General features: G+C 39.2%; 1 protein-coding gene across 2 annotated transcripts in view; it reads right to left on the reverse strand.

Moving 5' to 3' along the window:
* Positions 1-12,058: 12,058 nt before the first annotated feature.
* Positions 12,059-25,214, reverse strand: part of DECR1 (2,4-dienoyl-CoA reductase 1) — a 40,501-nt gene continuing 27,345 nt past the window's right edge. For both annotated transcript variants that reach the window (XM_052651768.1, XM_052651769.1), the window contains 5 exons: positions 21,040-21,139; positions 16,011-16,083; positions 13,157-13,303; positions 12,614-12,676; positions 12,059-12,510 (listed from right to left, as the gene is read on the reverse strand). In XM_052651768.1, coding sequence (XP_052507728.1) covers positions 12,451-12,510; positions 12,614-12,676; positions 13,157-13,303; positions 16,011-16,083; positions 21,040-21,139 — 443 coding nt within the window. In that variant the 3' untranslated portion in view covers positions 12,059-12,450. The remainder of the gene's footprint in view (positions 12,511-12,613; positions 12,677-13,156; positions 13,304-16,010; positions 16,084-21,039; positions 21,140-25,214) is intronic.

Here is a 25,214-nt window from a genome sequence, read left to right on the forward strand (position 1 = left end):
TACATCAACAATTTTATCTATTCTGTGAATTCTGTATTTCATATTGAGATCAGCATTCAAACTAGTTCTATTTCTATCTGCAGATAGTTTCAAATGAATTAAAAAGAACATCTGAAAAGAAATGCTAATGCAGCCATTTATCTTATTTAGAAGGGTCATTCTAAAACATTCTCTTGACACACATTCAAGCCACAGTTTCATATATTTGTAGCTAGAATATACTATACTGGTTATAGTTGACATGTAATGCTTTGTGATTTCTCAGTTTTTGATTGTGAAGCAGGGAACTATGAGAGATGTGTCTCTGAAATTTATAGTTACTACCAAAGAGTTAATGGTTCTGGGTCACTTTGAATGTTGCCATTCTATAAATTCAGCACTGATCTCCTCAATTCATATAAATAACAAAAAGTTAGGTATTTCTTTCCCTCAAGAATGAACAGAAAAGAGATTGCCAAAACATAAAAATTTGTCATGTGATTTCAGTGGTAGACTGGCTTTGCTCTTAGTGTGTAAATGGAAGCACTGGTCTTAGGCTGAATTTAACTACTAAGAATAAATAAAAACAGAAATAACTTTAATAATTTCTTGTATTTTTCTTTTCTTCCTCAAGTCAGTGAACACGTAACCCATGATCAATCCATGGGAAATGTAGGTTACCAAAATTATCACACCCTAAGACATCTAATGGGCTTCCCTGGTGGCTCAGATGGTAAAAAATCTGCCTGCAGTGGGGGAGATCTGGGTTTGATCCCTGGGTTGGGAAGATCCCCTGGAGAAGAATGGCAACCCACTCCAGTATTCTTGCCTGGAGAATCCCCATGGACAGAGGAGCTTGGTGGGATACAGCCCATGGGGGTGCAAAGAGTTGGACACAACTGAGTGACTAAGCACAGCACAAGACATTTAAATAAATGTAAACCTGTTTAACTCATTATCATCGAATTGTGGGATGCCTCATTGAATTAATAGGTGTCTCTGACATTAAGATTTACAAAGAAATCTCAGCAAACATAATCAAATATTTCTTTGTGAAAGATGTTCTCCAGAGGCATAGGAGTAATATACAGAATTTCCCTACATTTCATCTGTGGGTGAACAGCTGTTTATTATGAAGTATACACCATAACTAGACCAGGTTTGGTGCTCTTACAGTAATAGCAAGGAAAAAGAAAGAAAAGCAACAGCAAAAATTCTGATAGGAGGATGTCTGAGGGAATTTCCTAGAGTGCTGACAGTTATAAGGGCCACAAATTGAGCACCTGGCCTATCAGGGTGGACTTTAACTCCTAAGCACTCCTGGGGAAGATTCTTACAACTCAGCTAAATTAGTCACAATTACATATAGGTGACAGGCCAGCCTCCTGGAGCAGAGAACAGAACGAAGAATGGAAAATGAGTCCGAAAGAACAAATGTAAGGTAGCTTGTATAACACCTTCCTCATATCATGAAATCCATTCCAACTATGTTACCAGTCTAAATGGGAAGTGTACACAGACAGCAAGGGAATATCTCTAATACTTCAAGCATGGAAAAATTCCTTAACCAGTTATGAAAAAGCAGACTGAAAATTTGGACTCCGTTAAAATTAGGAACTCTGTTCTCAAAAATATGCTATTAAGAGAACAAAGTTGCTTGTAGCTTGAAAACCAAACACCAGCGTGTGAACAGGTGTTTGTGTTGGCTCACAATCTTGAGAGTTTCCCAGGTGAGACCTGAAACTGGCCCCAGTACATGGAGGGCATGGAGCGACCTAGGAAAGAGGCAGGCCACTCCAGACTGGCAGGTGGCTGTTTTAGTAAGTAAGGAAATTGACATACAAGGTTTGGCTTGGGTGTTAAGTGAGTAGACCTCCACACTCACCCACCTGAATCTGAGAGTTTCTATAGAGCCTTGACTCTGGGTTCAGTCACACATTCAATCCAGGTGGTCTCACAGTACCTTACCTGCTCGTGGCTGAAAGAGCTCTGGTGTAGGAAGGGTAGGTCACATGGACATTCCAGGAAGGAGAGAGTGAGGAGCCTGGACTCAGCTCTTGGGTCAACCTGTACTCAAGTGCACTTGATGACCTCCTTCAGTGATTTGTTAACACTGACAAAGGTACAAATATATAAACATTGTTTCTGAAAACAATGTTTATATTTAACACAACATAAAAATGTGTACGAAGGCTGAACGGGCATTTCACAAATAAAAGGATATCTAACCAAAATAAAAATAAAATAATCAGTGTTATTAGTAATCAGGAGAAATCAAATTAGAATAAGTGGGATACTATTATGCCCTCACCAGAGAGACTAAAGTTAAAGAGATTTTTGAATGCCAAGCATTGGTGTGGTTGTGGCACAGTGAACATGTTTACACACTGCTTGGTGGGAAGTTAAGTTGTGAAGACCTTGAAAAGCCATTTGGCAGCATCTACTGAATTTGAATGCATGTACAGTTCATGGGCTTCCCAGGTGGCTCAGTGGTAAAGAATTTGCCTGATGACGCAAGAAATGCATGTTCGATCCCTGGGTCAGGAAGATCCCCTGGAGTAGGAAATGGCAACATGCTCCAACTCCAGTATTCTTGCCTGGAAAATTCCACGAACAGAGCCTGGCAGGCTACAGTTTATTGGGTTGCAAAGAGACACGACTGAGTGACAAAGCACACGCACACACACTTCACAATCCAGAAATTTCACTTTTAGGCTTAGCAACCTAACAGAGGAAGGTGTATGTATCTTAAAAAAAAAAAAAAAAGGATGCTTAAAGCAAGCAGCATTGTATTTGACATAACCCAAACTAGAAATAATCCAATGTCTACCAATAGCTGAGCATTAAACTGGTATATTCGTATGGTGAAATGTAACATAACTATGAGAATGAACACAGGAGACAAGCCTACACATGGACACCACCAGATGGTCAATAACAAAATCAAACTGAGTATACTATTTGCAGCCAAAGATGAAGAAGCTCTATAGAGTCAGCAAAAACAATACTGAGAACTGACTGTGGCTCCCCCATCAGCTCATTATTGCAAAATTCAGGCTCAAATTGAAGAAAGTAGGGAAAAACACTAGGCCATTCAGGTATGACCTAAATCAAATCCCTCATGACTATACAGGGGAAGTGAGAAATAGATTCAAGGGATTAGATCTGACAGACAGAATGCCTGAAGAACTATGGACAGAGGCTCACAACATTATACAGGAGGTGGTGTCCAAAACCATTCTCAAAAAAAAGAAATATAAGAAGCCAAAGCGGTTGTCTGAGGAGGCCGTACAAATAGCTGAGAAAAGACGAGAAATGAAAGGCAAAGAAGAAAAGGAAAGATAGAGCCATATGAATGCAGTGTTCTAGATAATAGCAAGGAGAGATAAGGAAGCCTTCCTCAGTGATCATTACAAAGAAAGAGAGGAAAACAATAGAATTGGAAAGACTAGAGATCTCTTCAAGAAAATTAGAGATACCAAGGGAACATTTCATGCAAAGATGGGCTCAATAAAGGACAGAAATGGTATGGACTTAACAGAAGCAAAAGATATTAAGAAAAGGTGGCACGAATACACAGAACTATACAAAAAAGATCTTCATGACCCAGATAACCATGATGGTTCAATCACTCACCTAGAGTCAGACATCCTGGGGTGCGAAGTCAAGTGGGCCTTAGGAAGCATCACTACGAACAAAGCTAGTGGAGGTGATGGAATTCCAGCTGAGCTATTTTGAATCCTAAAAGATGATGCTGTTGGAGTGCTGCACTCAATATGTCAGCAAATTTGGAAAACTCAGCAGTGGCCACAGGACTGGAAAAGTCAGTTTCCTTCCCAAAGAAAGGCAATGCCACAGAATGTTCAAACCACTGCACAATTGCACTCATCTCACACGCTAGTAAAGTAATGCTTAAAATTCTCCAAGTGAGGCTTCAACAATACATGAACCAAGAACCTCTAGATGTTCAAGCTGGCTTTAGAAAAGGCAAAGGAACCAGAGATCAAATTGTCAACATCTGCTGGATTATAGAAAAAGCAAGAGAGTTCCAGAAAAACATCTATTTCTGCTTCATTGGCTATGCCAAAGCTTTTGACTGTGTGGATCACAACGAACTGTGGAAAATTCTTAAAAGAGATAGGAATATCAGACCACCTTACCTGCCTCATGAGAAATTTGTTTGCAGGTCAGGAAGCAACAGTTAGAACTGGACATGAAACAACAGACTGATTTCAAATTAGGAAAAGAATATCAAGGCTGTATATTGTCACCCTATTTATTTAACTTATATGCAGAGTACATCATGAGAAATGCTGGGCTGGATGAAGCACAAGCTAGAATCAAGATTGCCGGGAGAAATATCAATAACCTCAGATATGCAGATGACACCACCCTTATGGCAGAAAGGAAGAAGAACTGAAGAGCCTCTTGATGAAAGTGAAAGAGGAGAGTGAAAAAGCTGGCTCAAAACTCAACATTCAAAAAATGAAGATCATGGCATCCAATCCCATCACTTCATGGCGAAGAGATGGGGAAACAGTGGAAACAGTGACAGACTTTATTTTCTTGTGCTCCAAAGTCACTTCAGATGGTGACTGCAGCTGTGAAATTAAAAGACACTTGCTCCTTGGAAGAAAAGTTATGACAAACCTAGAAAGCATATTAAAAAGCAGAGACATTACTTTACCAACAAAATCCATCTAGTCAAAGCTATGGTTTTTCCAGTAGTCATGTATGGATGTGGGAGTTGGACTATAAAGAAAGCTGAGCACTGAAGAATTGATGCTTTTGAACTGTGTGGTGTAGGAGAAGGCTCTTGAGAATCCCTTGGACTGCGAGGAGATCCAACCAGTCCATCCTAAAGGAAATCAGTCCTGAATATTCACTAGGACTAATGCTGAAGCTGAAGCTCCAGTACTTTGGCCAACTGATAGGAAGAGCTGACTCATTGGAAAAGACTCTGATGCTGGGAAAGACTGAGGGCAAGATGAAAAAAAGGTGACAGAGGATGAGATGGTTGGATGGCATCACTGACTCAATGGACATGAGTTTGAGCAAACTCAGGGAGATGGTGAAAGGTAGGGGAAACTGGCATGCTATAGTTGATGGGGTTGCAGAGAATTGGGCACAACTTGGCAACTGAACAATGACAAAGCAATTGCTATGTAGATAAAATCCAAAAATATAAGAATACATGTTTTATAATTCTAAATAGAAACTTCAAAAGCAGCTTAACTTAGATGTTAGAAGTCGAAATATCGGTTAGTTTTAGGGAGAAAAATGGAGTCACAGCGGGGAACATAAGGAAGGCTTCTGAACGCCTCATGATATTTTGTTTCTTACCTGCTTAGTGGTTATACAACCAAATTCTCTTTGTGAAAATTCATGATTTGAGTATTTTTAGCAATCATAGGTCAGTTAAAATTATTTTTGAAAAATTAATGGTGTCCAAAGCATCCCTAAAAAAGCCAGCTTTATAAAGATAAGGAAAAGCACATTCATTCATAGGATGAATAAACTGCTAGTGCAAAGGCCCTAGGCCAAATAATTCTGAGGAATAGAAAGAAAGCTGCTGTGAGCCTGGGTTGGGGGAGAGGGTGTATAAGACAGAGCAGGCAAGATCACCTCTACCAGCATAAGAAGTTGAGATTTTGTATTAAGCACCATGTTTTCTGTCTCCAGACCCAAGGGTTATATTACTGTACACTTGAGAACTGCAAGACCTTGGAAGGAAATTGAAGTTAAAGGGATTGAGGCTGTGAATGAATTTATGAAAATACAACAAATATTTTATGTTCAGTTACAACAAAATTAAATTGATCAAGAACCAATCCCCCCATGCCGAAAAATTAATGGGTCTTTTTCTTTTCAGGCTTTTGTAATAGAACTGTATCTCATAAAGACCTTATTGTTGTCTCCTTGTTTAAATGATGATCCTAAGAATCTGGTCCAGTTGAGCAGGAAACATAAGCTTAGCTTAATCGTATGACCTTGGTCAAGTCCTAACTTCCTTGAGCTTCAGCTCTCTTTATAAAATGAAGGGGTGGAAGGGGTAGTGTCCAGGTGGAGGAGAGGGAACACATGGAGTCCACATCTCTGCACAGCCAAGACACTACCAGATGCTTGTGGGGACTTCAGCACCCAGGTGGATGGGATAAATCCTGGAGCAACAGGACAGGACTTTGGGGGGAAGGAGGGGGAAGAAGGGGAGGCCGAAGGCGGTCAGGGCCCCTGGGGGAAGCTGGAGGAGGGGAGGTATCCATACACCTGAAGAGGCACACTTACCTTGAGGGGCCAGTGGGGGCAGGAAGGGACCTGGGCATTGGAGGATCAGAGGGGAATGTGGCTCACATCCCCGCACCAACTCGGCCTGGGGGACCTGCTGAGGCCCTGCACCTGATCCACCACCTTCCAAGGCTCCCTCTGCTCACAGAGGAGGAAGAGACGAGCTGGATGGGGAGGGACCCTCAGGGAATAGATATCAGGAGAAGTTACAGGCAGTCCCCCAAGCATTCAGCCCAGGGCAGCCTGTGAAGGACAGAAGCACTTTTTTGTTTTTGTTATTGGGGTTCTGTTTTACCTTCCAGTTGTTTCATATATATATATTCTCTAATATATGTTAATATTCTCAATTTATTTGGTATTCTTTGGTACTCTTATTTATTTATTTATTTATTTTCTTTTTGCCACACTGCACAACCTGCAGGATCTTGGTTCTTAGGCCAGAGGTCAGGCCTGAGTTCCTGTACTGGGAGTGCCAAGTCCAAACTACTGGACTAACAGAAAACATCAGAACCCAGGGGATATTAATCAAAGTAAGGTCTCCTGTAGGTCCACATCTCACACTAAGACCCAGCTCTACCCAACTGCCTGCAATTTCCAGTGCTAGAAACTTCAGGCCAAACAACCAGAAGACAGGAATCTATTAAAAAAAGAAAAAAAGACATGACAAAAAAATATGTTACAGATGAAAGACCAAGGTAAAAATCTATGTGACTAAATACATGAAGAGGAAATAGGCAATCTGCCTGAAAATGAATTTAGACTGATACTTGTAATGATTGAAAATCTTAGAAATACAATGGAGGCATAGATTGAGAAAATACAAGAAATGTTTAACAAAGACCTAGAAGAACTAAAGAACAAACAGAGATGAACAGCAAATGAAATGAAAAATACAGTAGAAGTGTTGGGGTCCTTTAGTGGATCGGAACCTGGTGGTCCGGAGTCGATGATAAGAAAGTGAAAGAGAGAGCCAGAGGGAGGGAGAGAGAGAGAGAGAGAGAGAGAAAGAAAGACATGGGGACCCAAGCTCTGATGGAGCAAAGGTGCTTTAATGATCTTTCTGTGAGTATATATAGACTGTGGTACAAGAAATTTCTTTCGACAATGATAAAGATCAGAAAACCAAATGTACGGCAACTGTTACCTAGGGAACAAGGGATCAATAACGGCCACAAGGTCAGGAGACAATCCACATCTCAAGAAAGAGGATCGAGACTAAGCAGTTTTGTCATAAGGAGAATGTTTACTGAAGGAGATTCAAGCCTGTCTCATCCTATGATCTCAGTCCTTGCCGTTCCACTAGTTTCTGACAACAGAAACTGATAAGGAATAGAGGATTTATGAGAAATAGCACGTAGGAATCCTCTTGTTAAACATTCCCTGACATAGAAGGAATTGATAGCAGAATAAATGAGACAGAGGAACAGATAAATGAGTTGGAAAATAGAATGGTGGAAATAACTGCCAAGGAGTGGAATAAAAAAAAAAAAAAAGAGGGAAAAAAATTGAAGACTGTCTTAGAGAACTCTGGGGCAACACTAAATGCACTAACATTCGAATTAGAGGCATCCCAGAAGAGAAAAGGAAAGGATATGAGAAACTATTTGAAGATATTATAGAAAAAAATTTCCTAGCATGGGAAAGAAAATAGCAACCCAAGTCCAGGAAGATCAATGAGTCCCATAAAGGATAAACCCTAGGAGAATCACATCAAGACATATATTAATCAAACTAACAAAAATTAATTCAAAATTAAATTCAAAGAAAAAATGCAGCAAGGGAAAAGCAAAAATAATATACAAGGAAATCCCCATAAGCTTCTGCAGAAGCTCTGCAGGAGAGAAGGGGGTAGCAGGCTATATTTAAAGTGATGAAAAGGAAAAACATACAACCAAGATTACTCTACCCAGCAAGGATCTCATTTCGATTTGATAGGGAAATTGAAAGCTTTACAGAGAAGCAAAAGCTAACAGAATTCAACCCAAGCAAACCAGCCTGAAAAAACAATGCTAAAGGAACTTAGGAGAGACATTACTTTGCCGACTAAGGTCCGTCTAGTCAAGGCTATGGTTTTTCCAGTAGTCATGTATGGATGTGAGAGCTGGACTGTGAAGAAGGCTGAGTGCCGAAGAATTGATGCTTTTGAACTGTGGTGTTGGAGAAGACTCTACAGAGTCCCTTGGACTGCAGGGAGATCCAACCAGTCCATTCTAAAGGAGATCAACCCTGGGATTTCTTTGGAAGGAATGATGCTAAAGCTGAAACTCCAGTACTCTGGCCACCTCATGTGAAGAGTTGACTCATTGGAGAAGACTTTGAGGCTGGGAGGGATTGGGGGCAGGAGGAGAAGGGGACGACAGAGGATGAGATGGCTGGATGGCATCACCGACTCGATGGACGCAAGTCTGAGTGAACTCCGGGAGTTGATGATGGACAGGGAGGTCTGGTGTGCTGCGATTCATGGCATCGCAAAGAGTCGGACACGACTGAGCGACTGAACTGACTGAACTGACTGACTGACTAAAGGAATTTCTCTAGGTAGGAAACACAAAAGAAGAAAAAGAATCATGTAAACAAAACAATTAACAAAATGGAAGTAAGTACATATTAATAATTACCTTATATGTAAACAGATTAAATGCTCCAACCGAAAGAGACACACTGGCTGAATGGATTAAAAAACAAGGTCTGTGTATATTCTGCCTAAAAGAGACCCGCATCGGACCTAGGGACACATACAGACTGAAAGTATAGTGATGGAAAACGCTATTCCAGGCAAGTGGAAATTAAAAGAAAGCTGGAGTCGTTGTGCAGTTGCTAAGTCGTGTCCAAGTCCTTGTGACCCCATGGACGGCAGGACATGAAGCTTCTCTGTCTTCTACTGTCTCCCGTAGTTTGTTCAGATTCATGTCCATTGAGTTGGTGATGCTATCTAACTATCTCATCCTCCACCCCCGCCTCTCCTTTTGCCTTCTATCTTTCCCAGCATCAGGGTTTTCCCAGCGAGTCAGCTCTTTGCATCAGGTGGCCAAAGTATTGGAGCTTCAGCTTCAGTATCAGTCCTTCCAATGAAAACTCAGGATTGATTTCCTTTAGGATTAATTTACTGGTTTGATCTCCTTGCTGTCCAAGGGACTGCAATCCAAAAAGACACTAAGACACACCAGCACCATAATTTGAAACTATCAATTCATCTGCACTCAGCCTTCTTTATGGTCCCACTCTCACATCCATACATGACTACTGGGAAAACCATAGCTTTGACTATGCGGACTTTTGTTGGCAAATTGATGTGTCTGCTTTTTAATACACAGTCTAGGGTTGTCATAGACTTCCTTCCAAGAAGCAAGCATCTTTCGGTTTCATGGCTCCAGTCCCTGTCCACAGTGATTTTGGAGTCCAAGAAAATAAAATCTGTCCCTGTTCCCATTTTTTTCCCTTCTATTTTCCATGTTTTTTTTTTTTTTTATATAGAGTTTCAAGCCAGCTTTTTTACTCTCCCCTTTCACCTTCATCAAGAGGTGATGTTCCTCTTCCCTTTCTGCCATTAAAGTGGTATTGTCTGCATATCTGAGGTTGTTGATATTTCTCCTGAGAATCATGATTCCAGCTTGTGATTCATCTAGTCTAGCATTTTGCATGATGTACTCTGCGTATAAGTTAAAAAGACTGACAATATACAGCCTTGACATACTCCTTTCCCAATCTGGAACCAGTCTGTTGTCCTATGGCCAGTTCTAACTGTTGCTTCTTGACCTGCACACAGGTTTCTCAGCAGGCATGTACGGTGGTCTGGTATTGCCATCTCAATGAAGCAGAAGTGAAATTCGCTCAGTCATGTCCGACTCTTTGTGTCCCCATGGACTATACAATTCATGGAATTCTCCAGGCTAGAATACTGGAGTGGGTAGCCTTTCCCTTCTCCAGGGGATGTTCCCAAACCAGGAATTGAACTGGGGTCTCCTGCATTGCAGGTGGATTCTTTACCAGCTGAGCCACAAGGGAAGCCCAAAACATGTTAGTCATTCAGTCATGTCCAACCCTTTGCAATCTCATGTAATTCCAGAAAAAAAAATTAAAAGAACTGAAGATAGTTACATGGGAAGACAGCTTTGGAGTGGGGATTTCAGTGTACTCTTTCCTATATAAATTATATAAACAAATTACTTGCATAAAAAATAAAGATTAAATGAAAAAAGGCCAAAAGTTGAAAATAAACATACCAAAATGTTAACAGAAGTTTGCTTTAGGAAGCTAACTTTCAATTTTTTTATTCTTTTGTATTCTCACATTTTCTATGATAATAATTTCTTAAAAATCAAAGAGTAGAGAAACAGAAGGGCCTTTTCTTTCATTTGCGTGCTTGATGCTTAACATGGTGTTTTTAGTTCTCTCACCTAATCCTCATAACAACCCTGTGAAGCAGATATTGCAATTTTGAATTTTATCATGAAGAAAATAAGAGTGATGAAACTTACAAAAGTCATTTAGGTAACTACTGTCACTTTTTTCCCCTACACCATAATAAGTATTGATAATTTAAAAATAAAGAAGAAAGATGTGGATAGAAGAGAGGAAATGGTTATTTTTAAAGGTAAATGGAGATAGGTAAAAGGTAAAAGGCAAAATTATCATACATGTAAAGGATACAAATTCTAAACCATTTATGTACACAATTTAATGTAATTAATGCATATAATTAACATCAATGTAATAAGGATTTGTATATCAGGTTTATAGTATATAAGTTCAAACAGAAAAACTAGATTCTTTTGCAGGAGGTAAGATGGAAGCTGCTGGTGCCCTCTCTTAGTAACTTAGGCAATGGGGAAAGTCAGTCTGCCGAGCATATAATGACTGATTCCTAAATGGCAAGCCACTCCAGTATTCTTGCCTGGGAAATCTCATGGACGGGGAGTCTGGAGGGCTATACAGTCCATGGAGTCACAAAAGAGTCAGTCATGACTTAATGACTAAACAAGAATAATGAAAGCAAAATACTTTTTTAAAATATAAACTCAAAATTCTATCTATATCAACTTGAAACTGTGGATTTTTTGTTATTTGATTCTTAGGATGACAAATTAGTCAAATTAAATATGGAATAAAATGAAATTATACACAAAAAGTTTTTATAAGCTTTGTTCATCTTTTCTACATAGAGAACACATACTTAATTTTTTTAGCATTTCCTATTCTAGTAATTTTATTTTTTTCAAAACAAGCATTTTATTTAAAAAGTTTTTTTCTCTATTCTTTTCCAAATTCTTTTCCCATCTAGGTTATTATAGAATATTGAGCAGAATTCCCTGTGCTATCCATCCTAAATATTGCAGTGTATACATGTCAATCTCAAACTCCCAGTCTATTCATCCCCACCTCATCCTTTCCTTCTGGTAATTGTAAGTCATAGGGAACATATCCTTTAAACGCTGAGATGAAATGCTATCTACTAGGCGTCACTTTCTCTAAACTCTAGAAACAGAATGAATTACTTCCCCCTCCATAACCCTGCTGGAATATTGATCACAATGAATCATAAATAATTATTTACAAGTTTATCTATCCTGTTAGATAATGAGTTTTAAGAGTTCAAATGCTGTAGATTATTCATGTTTTATTCTTACTGCCAAATAAAATTTCTGGTTGCAAAATAGATGCTGGCAAAAACTTGTTTGAATTAATACTAAGTTAACTGAGTTAATACTGAGTTAAAACTGAATTAATACTAAGTTAAAGAAGACAATTCATAAGTACAATGAAAAGGAAATACACTGAAAAGACAGAGTCCATTATTAGATTTATTGTAAATCCTCTGTTTTCTTTTAGACACCATCACCAAAGACATAGTTTTAACATGTAACTTAAATGCTACTTCCACCATTAAGTTTCTCCTGATTTTCTCCAGTTACAAATATCTGTCCCTTTCTCTGCATTTCTAAGCACCTTTCAGTTCTATTAATAGCCTTTCACTTTCCTGTTTTTATTGTTTAAAAATTCTTTGAAGAGACAATATCCCATCTTATTCATCTTTTAATGTACAAGATCTACCTACCATTGGCCTAGCATATAATACACATTCCAGGAATGCGTGCTAATTAACAATTTATTAGACCTGAAAATATTCAAATCATTATAGATAGTCTGCATAATTTCCATTATAACCAAGATGAGGCCAGAGTAGTTTTAGGAGCCTTTGGTCTTCCTGATAAGTCCTTCTATTATGTCCCACTGATCCTTGGTGACCTACCACAAAAAGAAAAAAGTCAATTTAATGAGGTTCTTGAGTGTTTTTAAAGCTTAGTATCCTCACTGTTAATATTGTATTATATTCACAAAATGGTATTACCTTCCTCAGACTGTTGAATTCCCCTGAAATAAGTACTTCCTCTCCACCATCAAATCTAATTACCTAAAAAATGATAATAAAAGCTGTGAAATTGACTTCTTTTAAAAAGTTTTCTGAACCATTAGCCACTTCTCCCTCCTAACTGATTGGAATATCTCTTTGACACTTTCAATCCAAGCACAAGTTTTAAAGACAAAACTGACAATTAAATCTAAATTGATTTACTCTCTTAAAAATCCTCTTTCCATCATTTCTATGATTTCAAATTCTACCCATTCTTAAAGATCAGCTTAAAGGCATGTCTACCAGAGTTATTTGCATTTAATAAAATTAATTTATTAATGAATCAACTCCATAAGCTTAAACTATATTAGTATTTCTATATTATAAATAACATACTAAATACAGCTAATTAAATAATTTAAATCATATTTACATTCAACATCATCAGGGTTGGTTCTACAATCGACCTCCACACCCCAAATCCACCTCCCCACCCCAAATTCACCTCCCAAAAGTGTTGAGAGAGAAAACTATGCTTACAGCTCCATTAATCCAAGAAGCATAATCACTACAAAGGAAAGCAGCAAGATTTGCAAGTTCTTCCACAGTTCCCAGACGACCACAGGGAATTCTGTCAATAATTTCTTTTTCAAATGCTCCAGTTGGGTCAAGACGGCTAAAGGCACCCTTAGAAGTTAAGAAAATAATTAGGTTGCTTTTAAAAAACAAAAACAAAAACAAAAAATCCTATTTAAGAACTAAATTTGCAATAAATGGAATGTTACTAAGGCAGCCTGTTCATATCTTACTCCCTATAAGCAAAAGTTTTGCCAAATTCTTCCACATTCATTTTGCCTAATATTGACCCTTAAAAAACCACTAGAACATATAACCTTTCTACATTAGTTTCTTCATAAGTAAAATGAGGGTGCCTGTCTGAGCTATCTCACAAAATTTTTGCCTGGGAAATGAGAAAATGTATACAAAAATACTCTGAAATATGTACAAGTTTAGTGTGACGGAAGTAAGGGGGCTACTGTCATTTGATTTAACACAGAAAAATGAGCCAAGTAGAAAATATTTAAGAGGAAATTCCTTCTCCTTCTCCTTTTTTTCTCAAAATCATAGGAAAGGAAGAAAATCAGTATGTAGTAATATCAAATTCAAGTAGGTCCCAGAGAGAGAAAAACCATAACTAAATCTGCGAAACGATTTCTGCCTTCTGTTAATGACGAAAAGGAGCAGACCAAGATAAAGTTTGCACGCGTGTGCTCGTGACTGTGTGACAGTTTGCTCATTCGTGTCTGACTCTCTGTGACCCCATGGACTGTAGCCTGCCTAGCTCCTCTGTCCATGAGGATTCTCCAGGAAAGAATGCTGGAGCGGGGTGCCATGCCTCCTCCAGGGGATCTGCCCAACCTAGGGATCGCACCCTCACCTCTTATGTATCCTGCATTGGCAGGTGGGTTTTTTTTTCACCAGTGGTGCCAGCTGGGAAGCCCAAAGTATGCATGCACACTGATTAATAAAAATCATTGACTCTTCCTCTACTACTGCCTGGAAGTCTGGGTGACAATTCTTTTCAGTAACACAGACATGAGACAGAGCAAGCACACACAGGCTCCTTGTGAGTCCTTCAACTTTTCCTAGACAGGTATAAAGAAAATCATAGACAAAGGTCTCAAACCTGGTTCTATCAGTGCTGGCTACAGAGTTTCCATACTTTAATTTTCTTTTAATTTCTTTAAAATTATATGCTTGTCACTTGCATAAAACTCATACCTAGATTGCTAGCTAGACTAAAGCTCCTTGATGGCAAGCATTTTGTCATAACTGTTTTTATATCTTTCTCAGCACCTTTGCACACAGAAGGCACTCAGTAAATATATATTAAATAAATAATAAAATGCAGATGACCTTTCCTAGATATTCAGGTCCTAGAATGAAGTTTTGATGACTGTTTAGTCCTTTTCAGACAGTGCTTAACACAGTGATACTCTGAATCAAGTATTTTAATATGTGCATTTGAATTATTTTTCCATTAATTTTATCATATTTTATAATTTAAGTGCCAAACAAATAAGATATTCAGTCAAGTTTCACTTAGGCAGTTTTTCTATTTTCCACCCTTCAAACTACTTAATACAACCATCTTCATGTTAATATTTAACAACCCAGAACCACCATAAGGCAAATGTTCCTTAGCATTATTTTCCATTTATATAACAATACTGGAGTGGGTAGCCACTCCATTCTCCAGGGGATCTTCCTGATCCAGGGATCAAACCCAGGTCTCCTGCATCGCAGGTGGATTCTTTACCGTTTGAGGCACCAAGGAAGCCCCCTCAGTTTATTAAGTTAAAGTTAGCAAATTTCACCTGGGCCTTCAAAGCAACATTCCAAGTGGGATTAAAAATTCCTGCTTTACATGAAAACAAAAAGATATGAGAATGAAGTTATTTGGGATAATGTGAGAGAACAGAGAACCTGTGAACTTTTTGAGCAATGTCTGTAATAGCATAAGTGATAATATGAATTGCAATGAATATCTGATTACAGGTAGAATGCATGCCATCAGAAGAACTTTTAATCCCAGAGACACAGGGATTAGACGACATGAGTGTTTAAAGTGAAAAGGCACAGATATGACTCAAAGAAAATGCTACCTATTTTTCTACATGTAAGACCAAGCTTATATGGTAAATTTAGAAAGCATCTCTTAAATTTAAAATATAGTTAAATTTCCATGATTTTAAAAAAAAGGACGTCAAAGGAAGAACCTGTAAAATATAGTAAAAAATAAGAAATATAATAACAGATCATTAAAACAAATCAGACACAATGCCAAAATTCAAGGCATAGAAGATCCCAGAAATATTATATTAAGACACTGAAATAGACCTTATGAAGGAGTTGTGTAACTACTATTTTCTTTCCTAGCTCCTTATTTCTTATGTTACTGCTACTGCTGCTACTGCTAAGTCGCTTCAGTCGTGTCCGACTCTGTGCGACCCCGTAGACGGCAGCCCACCAGGCTCCCCCGTCCCTGGGATTCTCCAGGCAAGAACACTGGAGTGGGTTGCCATTTCCTTCTCCAATGCATGAAAGTGAAAAGTGAAAGTGAAGTCACTCAGTCATGTCTGACTCTTCACCACCCCATGGACTGCAGCCCACCAGGCTCCTCCAATCATGGGATTTTCCAGGTAAGAGTACTGGAGTGGGGTGCCATCACTTTCTCTGATTTCTTATGTTGGATAATACCAAAACCCTCTGCCCTTCTACCAGGGCTCCAAACTCTGGTCTCCTTGGAAAATGCTGCATATTTCAGAATGTACCTATTAATCGTCCACTTCTTAATCATTCAAAATGTGATCATAAGCAAACCAAAACTTACTTTGGTTTTTATAGGCCCCGGTTGAATCACATTGAATCTCATTCCATATTTACCCCATTCAGCTGCAAGAGACCTAAAAATTAAAACAAACAGTACAGATTTCTAAAATACTACACTATAAATTAAAAATACTATTAACCAAGACTTACGACATGCTTACTACATACCAGAGACTGCAACTCCAGTAGGTAAGTACTGCTATTATTCCCTCTGTTACAGACAAGGAAACTGAGGCACAGAGAAAATAAATCATTTGCTCTGGGTCATATGGCTAGTGAGTCAACTTCTAGCAGTCCAGCACAAGAATATGTGCCCTTAATCACAGTCTTCTGTACTATATAATATTTACATTTTAGTGTCCTAAGCACTATGCTAGACTACCTACCATTCACATTTTAGTATGAAGACCAGTATCCATATACATATTTAAAGAGGCTATCATTATTTAGCATAAAGAACTGAGAGAATCATGTCTCTTCCTCGCATTGTCTGGAGTTCAGTCCTGCACTTATAAAGTTCAATGCAACTTTACTTATAGTACATTAGATCACAGTGTCTGCAACATTACAAGTGCCTTCATCAAGTGAAAGATGGAAACTGTGTAATATGTGCCAATATTACTCAGAGGAAGAAGTGCCCGTCTCTACCGGGAGTAAGAGGGAAGGCTTCCTTCAGGAGGTGATAAGTGAGCTAACACTTGAAGAAGGATTAGGAGGATTTTGTGGGAGTAAGGGGGAAAGAGAAGAGGATGGAAGATATTGGAAGGGAGGGTGGAGAAGAGAAGACTGTCCAGGAACGTGGGTCAGTGGGTATAAAGGACAAAGGCATAACAACACGCAGTCTCCAGGACCTAAAAGACCTTATGTGGTATGACCGTGTGCTACAAGGTATGGAAGAGGGCTGATGGGAACTCAGGCTGGGGAAGAACATACGCAGTTACTGAGCAGCTACTATGTGCGATTCACCATGTAGTAATATAATATCAAAAAAGCAGCACAGGATCATGGCCCTTAGGGAACATGAAATTGAAATATCGAATAAGATCTCGACAAAACAAATATAGATATTGTACAAATGGTGTCAAAATAGTCACATTCTAAGCTCTTATTTCCAATATCATTTGACCTTAAAAATGGTAATTATCTCTATTCAGACTAAGTTTAAACCGCTGAGTAAAGTACAATTTTGTCTCCCAAAGAAATGTGTATTATTAGTTTACATGTTAAAAAGTACCTTAAAACTACTCAAAAGAGAGAATTGTGTAGTTCAGCAGGAACTGAGCATTGGTTATGTACCAGATCTTGCTGAGCAATGAGCAAGATGAATAAGATCTGCTTTCTTCTCTCACAGTACACAGATCCTAGTGGGGAAGTTATATAACTTTAATAATAAATTAAAAATGGTCTACCATGCCCTTCTCTGTGCACCTTCATTTTAGAATCTACAACACAAGATGGCATTTATTAATGTGTTACCCTTCTCATTAGATTCGAATAAACAAAATTTTAAAGCTGCAAAGGGTTATTGTTCAGTCACTAAGTCCTGTCTGACTCTTCGTGACCCCATGGACTGCAGAACGCCAGGCTTTCCTGTCCTTCACTATCTCTCAGAGTTTGCTCAAATTTATGTCCATTGAGTCGGTGATGCTATCCAACCATCTCATCCTCTGCCACCCTCTTCTCCTTTTGCCTTCAATCTTCCCCTGCATCACAGTCTCTTCCAATGAGTCAGCTCTTCCCATCAGGTGACCAAAGTATTGGAGTTTCAGCTTCAAAATCAGTCCTCCCAATGAATAGGTGATTATCTTCAGGACTTACTGGTTTGATCTCCACACAGTCCAAGGGACTCTCATGAGTCTTCTCCAGCACCACAGTTTGAAAGCAACAATTCTTTAGTGTTCAGCCTTCTTTATGGTCCAACTCTCACATCTGTACATGACTACTGGAAAAACCATAGCTTTTCTGTATGGACCTAAGTCAGCAAAGTGATGTCTTTGCTTTTTAATACACTGTCTAGGTCTGTCATAGCTTCCCTTCCAAGGAGCAAGTGTCTTTTAATTTTGTGCCTGCAGTCACTGTCTGCAATGATTTTGGAGCCCAAGAAAATACAGTCTGTCACAGCTTCCAATTTTCCCTATTTGTCATGAAGTGATGGGACTGGATGCCATGATCTTTGTTTACTGAATGTTGAATTTCAAGACAGCTTTTTCATTCTCCTCTTTCACCTTCATCAAGAGGCTCTTTAGTTCCTTTTCACTTTCTACCATTAGAGTGGTATCATCTGCATATCTGAGGCTCTTGTTATTTCTTCCAGAAATCTTGATTCCAGCTCCTGATTCATCCAGTCTGACATTTTGCATGAGTACTCTGCATCGAAGTTAAATAAACAAGGTGACAATATATAGCCTTGTCGTACTCCTTTTCCAATTGTAAACCAGTTACTTGTTCCATGTAAGATTCTAACTGTTGGTTCTTGACCCTCATACAGGTTTCTCAGGAGACAAGTAAGGCGGTCTGGTATCCCCATCTCTTTAAGAATTTTCCACTGTTTGTTGTGATCCACACAGTCAAAGGCTTTAACACAGACAGTGAAGCAGAAGTAGATATTTTTCTGGAATTCCCGTGCTTTCTCTATGATCCATCAAATGCTGTCAATTTGATCTCTGGTTGCTCTGCCTTTTCTAAACCCAGCTGTACATCTGGAAGTTCTCAGTTCACGTACTGCTGAAGCCTAGCTTGGAGAATTTTGAGCATCACTTACTACCATGTGAAATGAGTGCAATTGTGAGGTAGTTTGAGCATTCATTGGCATCACCCTTCTTTGGGTTTGGAATGAAAACTGACATTTTCCAGTCCTGTGGCCACTGCTAAGTTTTCCATATTTGCTGATATATTGAGCGTGGTACTTTAACAACATCAACTTCAAGGATTTTAAATAGTTCAGCTGGAATTCCATTGCTTCCACCAGCTTTGTTCGTAGGAATACTTCCTAAGGCCCATTTGACTTCACACTGCAGGATGTCGAGCTCTACGTGAGTGACACCATCATGGTTATCCCGGCCATTAAGACCTTTTTTGTATAGTTCTTCTGTGTATTCTTTCTCCCTCTTCTTATCTCTCCTGCTACTGCTAGGTCCTTACTGTTTCCATCATTTGTCATGCCCAACCTAACACGAAATGTTCCCTTGATATCTCCAATTTTCTTGAAGAGATCTCTAGTCACTTCCATCCTACTGTTTTCCTCATCTGCTTCTTTGTATTGTGCATTTAAGAAGGCCTTATTCCTCCTTGCTCTTCTCCAAAACTCGGTATTCAGTTGGGTGTATCCTTCCCCTTCTCCCTTGCTTTTTGCTTCTCTTCTTTCCTCAGCTATTTATAAGCCCTCCTCAGACAACCATTTTGCCTTCTTGCATTCTTTTCTTGGGGGATGGTTTTGGTCACTTCATCATGTACAATGTTACAAACCTCTGTCCACAGTTCTTCAGACACTCTGTCTACCAGATCTAGTCCCTTGAATCCATTCGTCCCCTCCACTGTATAATCATAAATGATTTGATTTAGGTCATATCTGAATGGCCTAGTGGTTTTCCCTACTTTCTTCAATTTAAGTTTGAATTTTGCAATAAGGAGCTGAAGATCTGAGCCACAGTCAGCTCCAGGTCTTGTTTTTGCTAACTGCATAGAGCTTCTCCATCTTTGGCTGCAAAGAATATAATCTGATTTTGGTATTGACCATTTGGTAGCATCCATGTGTAGAGTGATCTCTTGTGTTATTGGAAGAGGGTGTTTGCTGTGACCAGTGAGTTCTCTTGACAAAAATTATGTTAGCCTTTGCCCTGCTTCCTTTTGTACTCCAAGGCCAAGCTTGCCTGTTACTCCAAGAAATGAGAAAAACTATCCCAGAAGAAGTGATATGAGAGCCCTGAAGGGAGGTGAAATATATTATAACAAATTCTAACAACAGCACAATCTAGGCATAGATATATGAAAATGCATGATGTGTTTAAGTAAGTATAGAGCATAGAAATAACAGTGATTAAAGCAGAGGAAGAATGGTAAAAGAATACAAGCTCAGGTGAGAATGAGGATTGTTCTATTTCCATTACTACCATATACCTCTACCTACTAGAAGTGCCACGTACACAAAAGGTACACAGTAAATATTGATCTAACAAGCCAATGAGTACAGAAAGGCCAAAGGCAAGTCCGTTTAGAACATTATACTGAGTTTCGGCTTTTATTCCAAAGATGAATAGAAAATGATATAAGGTTTTTACCTAGGGAATTATAACAAGCAGGCATACATTGTTAGAAAGATGAGTCTGGTGGGAACGTGAATAAAAAATAAACTGGCAGCAGAGAAACATATTATGGGGCTATTGTAATAAGAAAGAAAAGCAATAAGAACTTACATTAAAACAAAGACATTGGGGAAGTCCAATGGGGAATAAACTCAAAAAGCAATCATATACTGCTGAGAAAAAGCCAAAAGACCTGATAAGTGGTCACTGTCTATGCTAGTTCTATTAATCCTGTATAATAGTATAGCAAGTACAATAAAAGGATGAAAGCATATTTAAGGGAGGTCAGAGGGGGTACTAGTAGAGATACATGGACACTCCAGTCTAAGTTCCTATCAGCCCTTTCCTCAAACTTTATAATACAGTCGTACTAGATAAGTGATTAAAATTAAGTAATAATTAGTTTCTCAGTTGCAGTAACCACAATGCAAGGGTTCAATGGCCACTTGTAGCTACTGGATAATACAGATCTGCAGAATAGTTTAATCACTACAGAGAATTCTAATGGACAGTGCAGCTATAGAAAAATAAGACTATTCACGAGACACGATGTCTCCTGGCAAATCCGAATTAGTCATTGTTTTCGTTTTCTCTGGAAAGAAACAAGAAAGCAGGAATTTAGTTACACAGGCTTTCAAAGCACATCATCTTCAGGGACAAGATTAACCTGAGAGTACTTATTAGATTACTATATACACAGTAATATAAGATTAACAATATAGTACTCACTTGTTCAAGGCCTCCACTCCTGCCTTGGCAGAAGCACTTGGTACCACAAAACCTGATCCAGTCTCAGCATAGATGGTTGTAATAGCAAGAAATGATGCTCCTAATATTTCAAAATGATAGAGTAATTAACAATAGAGCTAAACCAATTCACATCAGGAAAACATTTAAAATAACGGGATCTGATTCAAAAGAGTATAACAAAAACTGAAGAATTTTTAAAAACTTTACTAAGGCTAAATTAATGAAACAGTAATCTAATAAAAGTGCCTGATCTTTCTTTCTAGTAATCTTGCTGTCATTCAGGATGGCCCAATCTTAATCAAAACTCTATACCAGGTGAGTTAATACCTAGGCTCAAATCTCAAGAGGCCCTGCATAATCAGCTGGATAGAATTTCCATTAGCTATCCACCCATTTAAACAAGAATAAATCAGAACTACTAAATTAGCAGGGACTTCTCCCTTCAGCACCATGGACTTGCCTTCCTCCTATAAACATAAAGAAACTGCAGAAATATATGATACAACTATTTTCAGATACTGTTTAGCAGGGAGGGAAGACAGCAATTTCTGAGAGAAGAAAAACAAATGAAATGAGCCCTAAGATCACATTTTACATAAAGGTACTATACATATACTACAGTATGTACTCCATATATATATATACATATTATAGTGTATATTACAGTCTATCTAGTGTATATCCTATATACATATGTCATATAGACTGTGGCATGCTGCTGCTGCTAAGTCGCTTCAGTCATGTCCGACTCTGTCTGACCCCATAGACAGCAGCCCACCAGGCTCCCCTGTCCCTGGGATTCTCCAGGCAAGAGCACTGGAGTGGGTTGCCATTTCCTTCTCCAGTGCATGAAAGTGAAAAGCGAAAGGGAAGTCTCTTAGTTGTGTCCAACTCTTCCTGACCCCATGGACTGCAGCCCACCAGGCTCCTCCATCCATGGGATTAGCCAGGCAAGAGTACTGGAGAGGGGTGCCATTGCCTTCTCCAGACTGTGGCATAAGGAGTGGGAAAACAGTAAAATATAGCATTATCACTGTGTTTAGGAGACAGAATGGGGTTTGGGGAGAATAAGGAAGTTTGAATTTGTGAGGAGATTTATGTCAAAGAGAAAAGTATGTAAAGATAGAGCCTCATAAATCTGCATAGTCTATCTTTGAGTCTGGTCAGACACCAAAATGTACTTGTTAGGATAAGAGCCCATAAAGCCAGGCAAAGAGTAGCTTCCTGGGAGTCATAAGCTGAACAATTCCTATAGTACACATAGGGCTGGGAGATAAGTTTGTTCAAGTAGGCTTGTTGAGTATCGGGGCTTTCAGTGGAAAGTTCAGAAGGGCTGTGCATCAGTAGGAGGGTGTTTGTTGTTCAGCTGCTAAGTTGTGTCCAACTTTTTGCAACCCCATGGACTACAGCACCCCAGGCTTCCCTGTCCTTTACCAGCTCCTAGAGTCTGCTCAAATTCATGTCCATTGAGTCAGTGACACCATTCAACCATCTCATTCTCTGTTGCCCCCTTCTCCTCCTGCCTGCAGTTCTTCCCACCATCAGGATCTTTTCCAATGAGTTGCCTCTTCGTATCAGGTGGCCAAAGTAGGAGGATTTAATTAGCCCAAAGTCAAGTCCACTCTAGACTCACCCAAATAAAGCTTAAAAGTGAACCTGAACTAGTGGACCTGATCCACAAGCTTTTGATTCAAAAGGAAATGAAAATGCATACACATATGGGGACATACCACATACATACACACACATGCACACACCTCAATGACATAAAATTTATAGCAGGCAACCAAAAATTACTACTCATGAAAAGACACAGAAACAACCAGGAAAAAAATCAGATAATAGAAAGTCTCCCAGAAATGACACAAAAGATAGAATCAGCAGATGAAGACCTTTCAGATGATATTGTACATAGGACAGCTACATGCAAAAAAAGATTAGAACATATCCTCATATTGTATACAAAAATAAACCAAAAATGAATTAAAGGCCTAAATGTAAGACCTAAAACTATAATAGAAGAGAATAAGGCAGAACACTCTCTGACATAAATCATAGCAATATTTTTGTAGATCTGTTTCCTTAGACAAAAGAATAAAGGGAAAAATTAGCAAATGGGACATAATTAAACTTAAAAGCTTTTGTACAACAAAGAAAACCATGAGCAAAATGAAAAAAAAAAAAGCCTACTAAATGGGAAAAAATACTGACAAATAAGATAAGCAATAAGGGGCTAATAACCAAAATATATAAATAACACATACAACTCAATATTAAATAAACCAAACAGCTCAATTAAAGAATGAGCAAAAGACCTGAATAATCTATTTCCAAAGAAGATATACAGACGTCCAGCAGGCATAAGAAAAATGCTGAACATTACTAATCATCAGTTCAGTTCAGTTCAGTCGCTCAATCGTGTCCGACTCTTTGCAACCCCATGAATCGCAGCACGCCAGGCCTCCCTGTCCATCACCAACTCCAGAGTTCACTCAGACTCACGTTCATCAAGTCAGTGATGCCATCCAGCCATCTCATCTTCTGTCGTCCCCTTCTCCTCCTGCCCCCAATCCCTCCCAACATCAGAGTCTTTTCCAATGAGTCAACTCTTCACATGAGGTGGCCAAAGTACTGGAGTTTCAGCTTTAGCATCATTCCTTCCAAAGAAATCCCAGGGCTGATCTCCTTCAGAATAGACTGGTTGGATCTCCTTGCAGTCCAAGGGACTCTCATGAGTCTTCAACACCACAGTTCAAAAACATCAATTCTTCGGCGCTCAGCCTTCTTCACAGTCCAACTCTCATATCCATACATGACCACAGGAAAAACCATAGCCTTGACTAGACGGACCTTAGTCGGCAAAGTAACGTCTCTACTTTTGAATATACTATCTAGGTTGGTCATAACTTTTCTTCCAAGAAGTAAGCGTCTTTTAATTTCATGGCTGCAGTCACCATCTGCAGTGATTTTGGAGCCCATAAAAATAAAGTCTGACACTGTTTCCACTGTTTGCCCATCTATTTCCTGCCGGGGGCCAGTGTGAGGAATCCCGCCCGTGACAAGGTCATGCAGAAGGAAGCCTGACAAAATGCAAGGATGTGATCAGGCTTCAGGGGTTCCCCCTGAGCATCCACCCCCCAAGACCAGAGTCTGCCTGCTTTACTGTGTTATGCTTTCCACCTACTCTTCTGTCATTAACAGGGGGCTGTCCCCCCACCACCTTTTCCTGGAAAAAATTAGAGCTTTTAGATAATAAATCGCCTGGGCATAATACAGTGTTTCAATCCAAAAACCCCTCTGATGGCTTTCTAGCCTGCCTGCAGGACTCGTACAGCTGCGCATGTGATTGTTTGAGGCCTCCAACCGCAGGAGGCACAGGAAGCTTAAAACATCCTAGGAATGTAGGGGCTTCCGAGGAGTCAAAATCATTAGAATAGGACTGATTAAAGGTTTCATTTGTTGAGCCACTACTGCTGCCAAATTTTCATATCTTTCGTTTGTAGAGATAGTTGGTATATAGAAAAACAGGTGGTAGACCTGGTATTAGCAACATTAGATCTTTGAGTTAAGTACTTTCTTTGTTATAACCCACTGCACCTTTGTTCTACAGGAATGTAACTTTATTTAGTACTTTGAGGGTGATGCAGAGTAAAGAAAAAACACTTCTAGGGAAAAGGAGTTTTCTGGTTGATAGACAATTATCCAGGAAGAGAGCCATAAAAATGTTAACAAGCCTCTTGGCCAGAAGATAATGTAAACCACCTGAGACCTTTTGTGTACGGGAGGGTATGCAAAAAGAAAGCCTGGTTTCAATGAGGGTCAGGACTGCTGCCCCTGCATAACTCTGCATATTCCATTATTTCTTTATGTACATCTTGGGGTATATAAGCTGATTTTGAAAAATAGTTTTTGGAGTCTCGCACCGATGCTGGGCTTCCCCAAGTCGTTCTTTTCTCCCTTTTCTTGGCTGAATTCCCATCTGGAGTACAGAGGCTCACCACGTCTACTTACTTGCCCTGGCTGCTAAGATCCACGCGAAAGGGAGCTTAAGGTGGGGCACCCTGATATAAGAAATTAGAAAAGATACCAGCACCCCAATATTCATAGTGGCATTATTTACAATTGTCAAGATATGGATGCAATCTTAAGCGTCC

This window comes from Budorcas taxicolor, chromosome 14, assembly GCF_023091745.1.
Source record: "Budorcas taxicolor isolate Tak-1 chromosome 14, Takin1.1, whole genome shotgun sequence".
In the NCBI taxonomy this organism is placed as follows: domain Eukaryota; kingdom Metazoa; phylum Chordata; class Mammalia; order Artiodactyla; family Bovidae; genus Budorcas; species Budorcas taxicolor.